The sequence below is a fragment of the Zootoca vivipara genome, chromosome 10 (genome assembly GCF_965207765.1).
Source record: "Zootoca vivipara chromosome 10, rZooViv2.hap1.1, whole genome shotgun sequence".
Taxonomy (NCBI): Eukaryota; Metazoa; Chordata; class Lepidosauria; order Squamata; family Lacertidae; genus Zootoca; species Zootoca vivipara.
In genome coordinates this window covers 32,495,583-32,507,562 of record NC_142593.1, presented here as the reverse complement: position 1 = coordinate 32,507,562, position 11,980 = coordinate 32,495,583, and the positions used below count along the sequence as shown (strand labels likewise).

The window sequence follows — 11,980 nt, the reverse complement described above, 5'->3', positions numbered from 1 at the left end:
GTACTGCCTAAGTTGGAAATGGGTACACCAGACAGTTATAATAGCTTTTCCATTGTTTCTGACACGTTTGACACAATTCAGAGGGTTCTTAGTCTTATCAGCACAACTTTTCCATTGTGTTTCAGTTGCAGCCTGAATACTTAATGCAATTCTTCAACTGCTAAGCAAGATTCTCTAAATATATTACCTACTATGTATAACTGCAGCTTAAAATCTACTCTGAACTAAAATATAAAGAACCTTCTCTTTTGTCTAAAGCTTGGTTGATTATAAAAATGGCAGCCAAGAATAAGTCGCTTAGTTTTACTGCTTTTTTTAGGCCTGACTGTTTTCCATAGTGATGTTAAAGGTCTAGCAGAATTACGTATTTGACATTCATGGTTGTACTTCAGCTAGTGAGCAGGAACAAAAGCCTGTTGACCTGGGATTAAGCCAAATTATTCTTCTGTTCCCTGCTACTTCTCTTAAAAACAATAGAGCTCTGTGTAGCATATTAGCAGATTGGGATGGAGGCAGTCAGGGTGACCCTAACTCTGGTTTCAGAAAAGACACTGAAATCCAGCATACTAGATAAGTTGTTCTAGTACAACAAACAGCTCTAATACTTTGAGTTTTCTGTAACAGACTAAGCAACTGACCCCTTTGGAATTTTATCCAACATTCAGTGTCTTGGAGCAGTAGTATAGCAGTGTGTTAAATAAGGATGTTTATGAGTGCACTACTAGTTTGGTAAAAGTTTGGGAGGGGAGGAGAAGTTGGCTTGTAAGACATACTGGTGGTCTCAAGTAACTAAGTGATAGATGGTTCTCTAACACTGCTATCCCAAGGGAAGATGGATTAGCCATACCCACTTTGTGTGTGTAAATTAGAAATGTCCAGCTTTTTAAAAAGGTAAAGATAGCAGCCACCCTACTTCTACAGTCTTTCCTGGTGCTGTGCTGCTATAAGCTATGTTTTGGCTTGGTGTTGCATCCAAACCTAAGCTCATGATTTTATCTTTCATCAAACAAACCATAACATATAGCTAAGGTGTGTTCTATAGCTTACCACTTGTGGCTTGCCTCGAAGAGATATACCTGAACCCAGACTCTTGCTTTAATGATCAGACAAGTCATGCCTGCAATTGCAACAGCAGAACTGGAGAAGCAAGGCAACAACTACTTTCTCTCTGGGGAAACTACATGTTCGCTCATTTGCTAGAGTTACCTATGAACTGCCCTCTTGTCTTGCCATAGGCAAGGTGGTTCTTTTAAAATGAGATTCAGAAGCAATACAAAATAGACAAGTGAGAAGATTAAAGGTTTTATTCTAAAACAGCAGGCAATGTATACGTACCAAGCCAACACTTCAATCTGCCACTTGGAAGCCCTCAAGAAGCAGTGAAGTGACTCCCCCAGGTAGCCTCAGTTTGCATGGCCTTGTGGCCAATCAGTCTGTGCATGAACTTCAAAGAAACTGCCTGAAATTGTTCAATTAAGGCAGCTGGGGGGGGGGGCTTCACCTCCTCCCAAGTTCTCAGGACCTTAAAGACTGTTCTCACACCATATAAAAAAAACTTAACGAGGGAGGGAGGGGGAAGGGACAGGCAGGCAGGGCTCCATGTCAGACCATTAACTCCTTAATACATTTTTCCTTCCCGGATGCATTTCCCATACCCTTCTATTGGGATATGCAAAAATGAGCCTTAGGAAATTGAGCTGGGCAAGTAGCTGTGTATGCACCATGTATTGTACAAGCCATGCTTGCATCAATAGAAGGTTCAGTTTCTGTTAGTGATGCATTGGCTGTCAACTGTGATAGCTAAACACCAGTATTCCCTCCTAAAGTAATCACTCCCTTATTGATTTCATGTCTGTTTCCACACAGAGATAAACTCTGGAGCTGTATAATGATGGCAGTCTTAATCTTACCCATGTGGTGTAAGCTTTTACACTTAGCTTAGCTACAGGCTGTGTACAGGTTTGCAGAATGCTGCTGTTGAAAGTAAACATTTTTTAAAAAAACTTTGTAGGGTTTTAGGGCAGTGTACAGTCATAACAAAAAATACAATGAAACACATACAACCAATAGAATCCATTTATATCTGTTTATATGTTGCTGTAAACAGATGTTTACCTTGTGCTTGGAATGACAGCAACACTGGCACAAGGTAGCCTGCTCTGAGGAAGATGTTTCAAATTTAACAAGCCAACAGTGAAAATGATGCTTTTTAAGTACTATATATCTAAGAAAAGGAAGTACATGATGGAGAGCTTTAGTAGAAAAATAGAAGTACAAATGCTACTAAGACTTGAGATGTACATGGAAGAAATGTGGCTGACTTGATGAGCTCTAGTGCATCCCAAAACAGGATAGCACTTTCTATATTACTGTAGCTGTAACTGGATGAAAATGAAAAATGGGTCTGTTACCATCCATTGACTTGCCTGGCAATCAGAAAAAAAACATAGTTAATATAAAACAAGATGGCTAAGTAGGAAACTGGTCTTGGCAAACAATTTATATGGGAAGGTATTTTTGAAGGAAATAATAGGCTACTGTTCCCCATATATTGTACAAATACAAATTTGAGATCAACTACATTTTTTATTCTGCCTACTTTACTTAAATTTATTAAAGCATTTTTACCCTACACAGTGTTTCCATGTGCTGCTATGGTTCGCCAGAAGTGGCTTTGTCATGCTGGCCACATGACCTGGAAGCTGTATGCCGGCTCCCTTGGCCAATAACGCAAGATGAGCACCGCAACCCCAGAGTCGGTCACGACTGGATCTAATGGTCAGGGGTCCCTTTACCTTTACCCTACACCAGGGGTCCCCAGACTTAGCGGGCTTTGGGCCGGTGCCCACCGCGCCGACCGCGCGGCGGGCCAGAGGGAAGGGGAGTGCGCGCGCAGCGGGCCGGAGGGCGGGGGAGTGTGCGCCCGTGCGCATGCGCACACGCACACGGTCGGAAAAAATGTAGCTGTGCGCATGCGTATGGGCCTCCCCCGACCCAGAAGTGCATCGGAAATGACCTCTTCTGGGTCGGGAGAGTCCCACACGCATGCGCACAAAGGATTTTCGGCAATTTTTTGCCGATTTTGAAGATCGCCGCCGCGCCGTGCGCTGTAAGAGCGGGCGGTGGCAGCGGGCGGCGGGGGTCGTCGCGGGCCGGATTGGGAGGCCAATTGGGCCGCACCCGGCCCGGGGGCCGTAGTCTGGGGACCCCTGCCCTACACCTTAACTAAACACACTCCTAGATCAATTTTTTAAAAAGTCACTCTTTGGCCCCAGTTTAGCAATTCAAAAGATATACTGTATCACAAAATAAATTGCAAGGAAGAGAAGACTTGGTTCCTATGAACTGATTCCCTTGCCGCAGAGCACCTGGGTGGGAGATCTTGGGGAAAGGGACAACAAACACTGCTTAAATATTTCTGGTTCCATGTGGGAAGTATGTAATTTCTGTTCCAGTATTTGAGAACCTTTTGTAAGCTTCTTTGAGAGCTTCCTGGGACTATAAAGTGGATTATAAATTCTACAAATAGGTTCAGGAGCGAGGAGGACCCAGTAGAGATGTGGTTTATCAACATTGGATGACTTTGATGGCTCAATGTTCAGACTGAGGCAATAAGCATTGGAATATCAAGAGTCCCGTATAAATGCGGGCTGTTGTGTGTACAGTGGTACCTCAGATAATAATCTCTTCCGGTTGCCAGTCACTGTTTCGCTTTTATTAAAGCATGCTTTAATGTATTCCTCTCTAACATCCTTTTTCACAGATTTACCAAGGGTCGAGTCTTGGTTTTATGTTCATGTGACAATCGCTCGATTGAATCCCTTCAGCACATAGTGCTCATATGTCCCTTATATAGTGCTGCTCGGAAAACTATTGACTCCATTACTCCAAAAATCGTCTGGGTTCCCGACAGAGTTGCAGCTTGCCTTCCTATTGCAAGACTCAGATTCATGTATAACATTACAATTGGCAAAAAAAGTAACCTCCGTTTTGTCTTATAAGAGACGTAACGGATTGTTGTATACAATTTGAAATTGCTTTTATTCATTATATTTTTTTATTCCTAACTCATTCCTAAACCTGTATACCCTTTATGTTTTGTATTTTTTACCAATTGTTACTATTCCCGAGCATCTTGCTCGTTTTGTATGTTGTCGTATGTTTATGTTTTGTACTTTTATGAGCTTAAAGCTGAAATAAATTTGATTGCTTGTACCTCAGGTTAAGTACACAATTTGAACCGGAAGTCCGTACTTAACCTGAAGCTTACTTAACCTGAAGCGAGCTTTCCCATTGAAAGTAATGGAAAGTGGATTAATCCGTTCCAGATGATGAAAAACACCCCCTAAAACAGCAATTTAACACAAATTTTACTGTCTAACGAGACCACTGATCCATAAAATGAAGGCAATAATCTACGTACTGTACTATAAAATAAATAAGACAGTATTGTAGATTTTAAAAAATCTAATAATTACAGTGGTACCTCGGGTTAAGTAGTACTTAATTCACACCCTGAAAAGTACTTAATGCGAGCGGGAAGCACTGGCAGAGCGCTTCTGCGCGTGCGCGCGTGGCAGAATCCGGAAGTAAACACTTCTGGGTCCGCGGAGTACTTAACCTGAAAGTACTCAACCTGAAGCGTACTTAACCCGAGGTATGACTGCATTATCCCTTTACTCTGCATGTGGGCTTTCCTATGAAGTAAATATAGGGGAGCTTTCCCTCTTCGAATGTTGCTAGGCTACAACTCCCCATCCTCATCAACACTGATCGAACCATCTCAAGGTGATTGACGTATAACCTAATTAAAAAACACAAAACAACAACAACAAATACCTTTGGAACAATACCTCAAGCCCTAACAGGACAAGTCGTAACCCTGGCGAAGTCAACCCCGACCACTAAACTAGACTTGGTGGGGTTTGGTCTCCAACAATACCTGGAGGGCCACACCTTCCGTATATACGTTGATCGAAGGAAGGGCAGCTTTTTAATCCCTCGGTCTCGCTGCCCATCGTTGGAAACGGAATCCTGCACCAGACTCTCGTTGCGCAGCAAAAGCGAGGCTGCTACCTGTGGCATTCCCACCCCTTTCCCCGCCCCGCTTTTGTCGCAGGAAGGAGGAAGAGGCGGTCGCCGGGAAGAGCTTGAGGCCTCCTGGCCTGCAGGGGGCAGTAAGGCAATCTCCCCGGAGGCGGCTCCGAGGAGGTGGCGGCGCTCGCAAGAGGCCTTTGTCGGTGGAGCTCCGCACCCCCGGTCGCCGACTGATGACGTAGAGGCAAGAGGCCCTGTGGAAGAGCGCCTTCATCCCGGAGCCCTCATGGCTTCTTGCGGCGACGGCGAGGCGGTGCTGTTCAGACGCGGGGCCGGGCAGGTACTGGGGTAGGCCGGGCTTTTCATGGCCCTTCATAGGGTTTCGCTTTCCCTCCGTGGGGGCCGCTGTCGGCTGAGCGGGCGAGGCGAGGCCGCTACTCCCGCGTGAGGCGCTGCTCAGGAGGGACTCTTAGCTTCGCAGTTCAGCGGAGCGGATTCTGAGGGGAAAGGAGCTGCTTTTTTATTTTTTACTTTTACGAAGTAATAATGATAAATAAATAAGAATAAAATTGTACACCCCACCACCGAGACCATTCCATTGTAACTATCCAACCTCCCAAAACCTCTTGCGATGGTTTGACCCCTTTCCGTTTTAACAGTACAAATTCTACAAACGCCTTCCATATCTCCTCAAAATCATTTCTCCTGCATGTCCCCCGTCTTAACTTAATGGCACAGGTTAGAAAGTAACTGCTTAAGTAGGGTGAGCAAGAAGGTCGACCTGCTTCCAAAACGGAAGCAAGCAGTGGTATAGTAAGGTGAGTGGATTTAGTGGTCTCATTGGGGGTCTCTTCTTTAGATTGCACTGTGGACTAGGTTTCAGTCCACTTACCTGGTACTGTTGGGTTACATTGGGGGGAGGGCTCCTGTTCATTCTGCTGAGCGGGGTCTTGAATTTCTGCGCCAAAGGCTTGCCCTAGCAACTTCAACAAAAGCATGAGCTATGCACAAAGTATTGTAAAGCTGTCTCGGAATGCAACAAGTTTCACAACTAAGTTCTACATGCACAAGGGGATGCTTCTATTTGCACATGGCAACCAGTTATTGTAACCAGGGGAAAGCCACTTATGATGTGGCATGGCAATCAGTTATTCAAAGATGATTTAAGGAAAGGAAAGGAACCATGTGGCAGCTGCCTTTAAAATAAAAAGGAAACCTACAATTCTGTTTTGTCTCTACAGAGTGATGATTCTGATATATGGGATGATACAGCGCTCATAAAAGCATATGATAAAGCCGTTGCATCCTTCAAGGTAAAACATACTCTAGTTAATGACCCACCTGCTATGCAACATGTGAACTGCAAAACCTCAAGCTTGTATGGTGGCCACTCATTCTGATCCTGCACTGTCACCCCAAAGATAGGTGGATTGGAAGAAAGGGACAGAAGAAGATTGTTGCATTTTTCTTCTCTCAATATCCTTGTGGTTTTTAATAGCTGGGCTGAAAGCAGATAGCCCATAGGAACAGTTCTATGTTTATATGCTTGATATGTTTTGATTAATCAAATTTGGTGCAGTACATCATCATATCAAGTGATCTAGATGAAATATATGAATATTCAAGTAATAATTATTATATTACCGTGTTTCTCCAAAAATAAGACACCCTCTTTATTTTTCCTAAAAAAAAACACTATAGCTTATTTTCAGGGGATGTCTTATTTTTTTCCTCCTCCTGCTGCTGCAGCCGACATTGCTGCTGCGCCTATCACTATTATATTCGGGGTATGGCTTATATTCCTTGAATGCTTAAAAATCCTGCTACGGCTTATTTTATGGCTACGTCTTATTTTAGGAGAAACAGGGTAATACTAGTAAAAAAATAAAATACCAACAGCTGTGACATAGTTTAAGGAGTGAAGGGAGTTGGAAACCTGCAAAATAATTATTTTGTATCTTCTTTCCATCAGAATGCTTTGAAGAATGGTGACTGTTCAGAGCCTTTGGATAAAACAGAACAAAACGCTGGGACAAAAAGAAAAAATAATAAAAAGAACAAGAGTAGGAAGAAAAGTAATGCTGGACCACAGAAACAGGTGTTTTTGGGGGGAGGGGAACTGTGACAGGAGATAGTACTAAGAATGTTTTTAAAATCATGGAATTATGATCCTGTTTTTTCAAACATAAATACATGCTCCCATATACAAAAACCTAAAGTTTTTTCTTGTTGCACTTGAATTTTTACAGGGGAATAGTCTGGTTTTTGCAATGGCCTGTATTTTGCCTTTAGTTCAATTCAGGTGTTCCAGTTCTTAAAATGGGGAAATACTTTTTATTTAAGCAATAATAATGTATTTGCAATATTATGCTGCTGGAAAGTATTTTTAGGTAGTGCATCTGCAAAACTATTTAAAACAGAGGTGATAAAGGATGAAGTATAGTAGAGTGAGGAATAAATTCATAACACCACCAACTTAACTTTTTGTCCCCTTTCAATGCAGTGGAGAGTTAGTGATGCATGCAGTGCAGTTTGGTCTGAAGATGGCAACGTGTACCAAGCAACTATTAGCTCAATTAACTGGAAGAAAGGGACGTGTGTAGTTGTCTATACTGGATATGGAAATAAGGAAGAGCAAAATCTGTCAGATCTGCTACCACCAACGGATACTGAGGGAACAAATGAGAAAAGTGCTGCTGAGGTGAGGCCAAGTAGAAAATTTACACTTGACTGAAATGGGACAATTTATCATTGCTACATGTCTTTCCCCCTTCATGGATCACTGCCTTGTCGTGGCGAAGGGGCTTAAATAACTTAGAGAAGTTATGTTTTGACCAAACGTCAAAACATAGCCTGGCGTGCTATGGTCCATGGGGTCACGAAGAGTCGGACACGACTAAACGACTAAACAACAACAACAACAACACATGTCTTTCACAGCTCAGCAAAGTACAGTGTGTGAGGATTAAAGCTAAAGCAAATGAAATACAGGAATTTACCTTTTTCTGTGGGAGCTGAATTTAGTCCTGGGCCTCCTGCACATGATTTATTTCAGGGGTGGACAGCCAAGCCACATGAAACCCTCATAGCAAGTCTTTCTGCCTGTTTGCATAGCAATTTCTGATTGGGAGAAAATCTGCTGCCTGCTTTTTATAGAGCTTCTCTAAAGAGCACACAGAAAAATATTTGTAGTAAACAAACAACACAAAGGTTGGAGATGAAACTTGCTTGCAATTTCAGAATAAAAGGCAGCATTTCCACCCACCCACATTTCAGTGCTATCTCCATAGTTCTTGAGCCCAGCTGTATATTGGTCTAGTAGTAGCTTTAATCCCATTTACTTGAGCAACTGTTGTATATCCATAATACCACATGGCAAGCAGCTCAAATAGTGAGGTAAAACAAAAATTCTACTGGCTCCCTTTGCAAAAGATCGAAAGCATTTTGCTGTGTTTTCACCTTCTTGTGCTGCTTGTGGCAGGCTACTTCTGTTGCAACCAGGGAGTGGATGTGATTGTGCATATTTGAAGCATGTTAAAATGCTTCTAAGTAACGTCCAGTATTCATTTATTTTAATCCAAGCAGAGGACATAAGCAATAATCATTAAAAGGGCAGGCACGGATGAGAATATGTCAAAACGTAAGTAGAAATAGGGGAAAGATGAAAGTAGAGTTCCCAAAGGGCAGGTTCATAAAACCTTTTAACAGTTTGCATTCAAGAGGGTGTCTTTTGGAATGTCACAAAATCAGAACAGAAGAAAATGTTGTTTTTTGAGGTTTCATTAGTTATAGCTACGTATGGCTTGCAAATACTGGTTGCAAATTCCTAATTACTATTATTTTTCTAGAATGAAAATGAGACTCAGTATTCAACAGATGAAAGTGACATCTCATTCCGGTCACCTGGAAACAAATACAATCGTACTAAATCAGCACAGTGGAATTCTCACTTTCCTCCACCACCACCAGTACCAGGCCTTGGAAGGGTAGGCATAGTAGTAAATCTGAAAGACGTCCAATTACTATATGGTAGTGTTCCAGCTATTTAAAAGAGTAGTATTTTTACCTTTACAAGCAGAATTACAGGTGCCATTCTAGTCATGGATGCTTTTGTGAGATTTGGGGGTTGCTGTATCTTGCATGCTTAATTTTGCAAGCATTGGTATAATGAAGACCCTTTATTGTATTTTAAATTTCTCTTGTGTAGACTGGAATGAAATTCAGTGGACCTCCACCCTTTTTATCAGGCTGGCCTCCACCATTTCCATCAGGACCACCGGTGAGTGATGGGTAAAATGTGTGACAGTAAAGGGATACTCTTGTCACAAAAGGGAAAGTTAATAACCCAGACGCTGAATGGTACCACTTGAGCTGGGGATTTAAATAATGGAATGTCCCCCTACAATTATTATTTCCCTAGTTCAATTAAATTTGCATTAAGAATTGTTCTAAATGTTAGTAATGAACAATTGTTTCTTGTTCAATGTATTTAGAAGAAAAGGTAGTTAATCCAGTTGAGAAGTCTTTCATTTATCTTCTTAGTTGATACCACCTCCACCACCTTTCAGTCCAGATTCTCCTGATGACGACGAAGCTTTGGGAAGTATGTTAATCGCCTGGTATATGAGTGGCTATCACACTGGTTACTATCTGGTAAGAAACATACATCTTTTTCTGTACTAAAATGCAAGCAACTTGCCCAAGTCACCAATTAAGGCACTAACACTGCTTAAATAGGTTAATCTTTTGATTTGTGGCTGGTCAAAACCTGACAGATTACATAAAATAAATATTTCTGGAGCTCATTAAAGAGACATGGAACATTGTGGCTGACAGACTTGCACACATTTAATCTAGGAACAATTCTGCTGTGTGTTATCTTCCGATTATAGGGAGTGCCAGCTGATGCGCCTTCTCTTAACCAAAGACCTACTGAACTGCTTTTACCACTGTTATTAAGAATATTTAGATCATGGGTACCCTGTTTCTCATATTTTAAGACATACCCATAAAATAAGCCATAGCAGGATTTTTAAGCATTCAAGGAATGTAAGCCATACCCCGAAAATAAGACATAGTGATAGGCGCAGCAGCAATGCCGGCCGCGGCAGGAGGAGGAGGAAAAAAATAAGACATCCCTTGAAAATAAGCCATAGTGTGTTTTTTTGAGGAAAAAATAAATATAAGACGTGTCTTATAATATGAGAAACACGGTAGACAAACTAAGGCCCAGGGGCCAGATCCGGCCCAATCACCTGAATCCGGCCCGCGGACGGTCCGGGAATCAGCGTGTTTTTACATGCGTAAAATGTGTCCTTTTATTTAAAATGCATCTCTGGGTTATTTGTGGGGCATAGGAATTCGTTCTTTCCCCAAAAAAAACTATAGTCCGGTTCCCCACAAGGTCCCCTGCTCAAAAAGTTTGCTGACCCAATTTAGATAATCAGGTTGAGTGCAATATGATTTCCATCGCCAGTAATTTATAGGGCGGCAATATGAACAGGTCCTCTGTAACAACCCATTCTGTCTCCTGTATTGCACAGGGTTTAAAGCAGAGCCGCATGGAAGCTGCCTTGGGGAGACATGCCCACTCTAAGTAGCTGTTGTAAGTACTGCATTTTGTTTTAACTTTAACTTGCAATGGAGGGCAAGCTGAACTTAGTTTCATTTTGAAGGCACAAGATCAGCTTTGGGCTGGTGACTTTTTTTGCTTGTTGGGGAGATGGGGAAAGCACACCTTATGGTGTTTCTTTGGGAGCCCACAGAAAATAGGCTCCTGTAGCTAAATCAGTCCAGGGTTGCTGCAAAGGGGGGGGGGTCAAATACTAGAATGTGGCTTGTATGTGTATTTTCTCTGTAAAAGAGTGCATGTGTATGAGGGATGGATGGCTATCAGCATCAGATTTTTAAGTTTCCTCTATTTCTGATACATAGATCAGCTTTGATAGAACATAACCTTAGCATTGGCATGATATCTTCTAAAATGAATTTACTACCCCCCATGGTCTTTTTAAAACTAGGTTTAAAAAAATCCCCCATGAAGGAGGACATCCCAACTCTGTATTGGTCAGCAAAGAAGCTTTCAATGGTACCAGGATTACTGACTGGATAACTCAGAGAGGAATCTGACAGCAATGTTTTCATCATCATTAGCAAGATTTCTGAATGAATAGCCCTGTTTTTTTTTGCAAGGTGCCCGTATCTTGTTAATAATCAGGTACCTGTTCTGGACTAAGTGAACTGTTCTTCAAGTGAATCTGATTATTGGGACTTGCTTTGATTTGTAAAGCAATCTTTCAATTTGTAGAATATCTTCATTTCTAACTCTTCAGTGATGCCAAGTTGACTACACATTTAAACCTTAAACAAGGTCATCAGTTACACCATTCAACTGGTTTGTATTAGTGATCAATAAAATTATTTTTTCTCAACTTGCATTTGTATAATATGTCAATGGGTGGTGTTTATATTTAGAAAGCTTCTAGGTAATTTGTAAGTTACCAAACATCTTTTTACATTTTGTTGTGGGTGAAGATTACATCTCTGAGGGAATTGAACTTGAATTTTTATGCAATGATGTCTTTAGGTTGTTCAGCACACACCCATCTAGGTTAAAGATTTTGTTAGCAGGAAAACATAGCACTAATTTCAAAGCCAGAATGTAATAGTATTGCTAAATAAAATACCATACAAGATTATACTATTTAGGAAATACAACTACCCTTCATATCCTTAACCCTAGCTTATGAAAGTCTAGGTTACATATGGCAGTAGCTTCCCTCTCTCCTCTCCCTTGGGTCTTGAGTCTTTCAAATTTCAGTGGCACCCTGTGCAAGGCCAAAATTTGCTTTCCTCCCACCTCTCAGCTTCCATTGTGCTCAATTCACTTCGTCATTGTTGTGATCCTTTGCAGTACACCCTAGGCTTGGAGCCCATTGTGGAA

The 11,980-nt window shown here is 41.7% G+C and overlaps 1 protein-coding gene across 2 annotated transcripts; it reads left to right on the top strand.

Annotated features, from left to right (window-relative positions):
* The first annotated feature begins 5,269 nt into the window (after positions 1-5,269).
* LOC118076919 (survival of motor neuron protein) lies at positions 5,270-11,468 on the top strand. Of its 2 annotated transcripts, XM_035100127.3 has the most exons (9): positions 5,270-5,377; positions 6,279-6,350; positions 7,010-7,135; positions 7,541-7,738; positions 8,886-9,023; positions 9,245-9,316; positions 9,580-9,690; positions 10,581-10,642; positions 11,058-11,468. In XM_035100127.3, exons 1-8 carry the CDS (start codon positions 5,324-5,326, stop codon positions 10,635-10,637), a joined length of 828 nt encoding a protein of 275 aa, XP_034956018.2. In that variant the 5' UTR covers positions 5,270-5,323; the 3' UTR covers positions 10,638-10,642; positions 11,058-11,468. The 2 variants fall into 2 exon arrangements, with proteins under 2 accessions (XP_034956018.2, XP_088509419.1); XM_088653293.1 differs by lacking the exon at positions 6,279-6,350.
* The last annotated feature ends 512 nt before the right edge of the window (positions 11,469-11,980 follow it).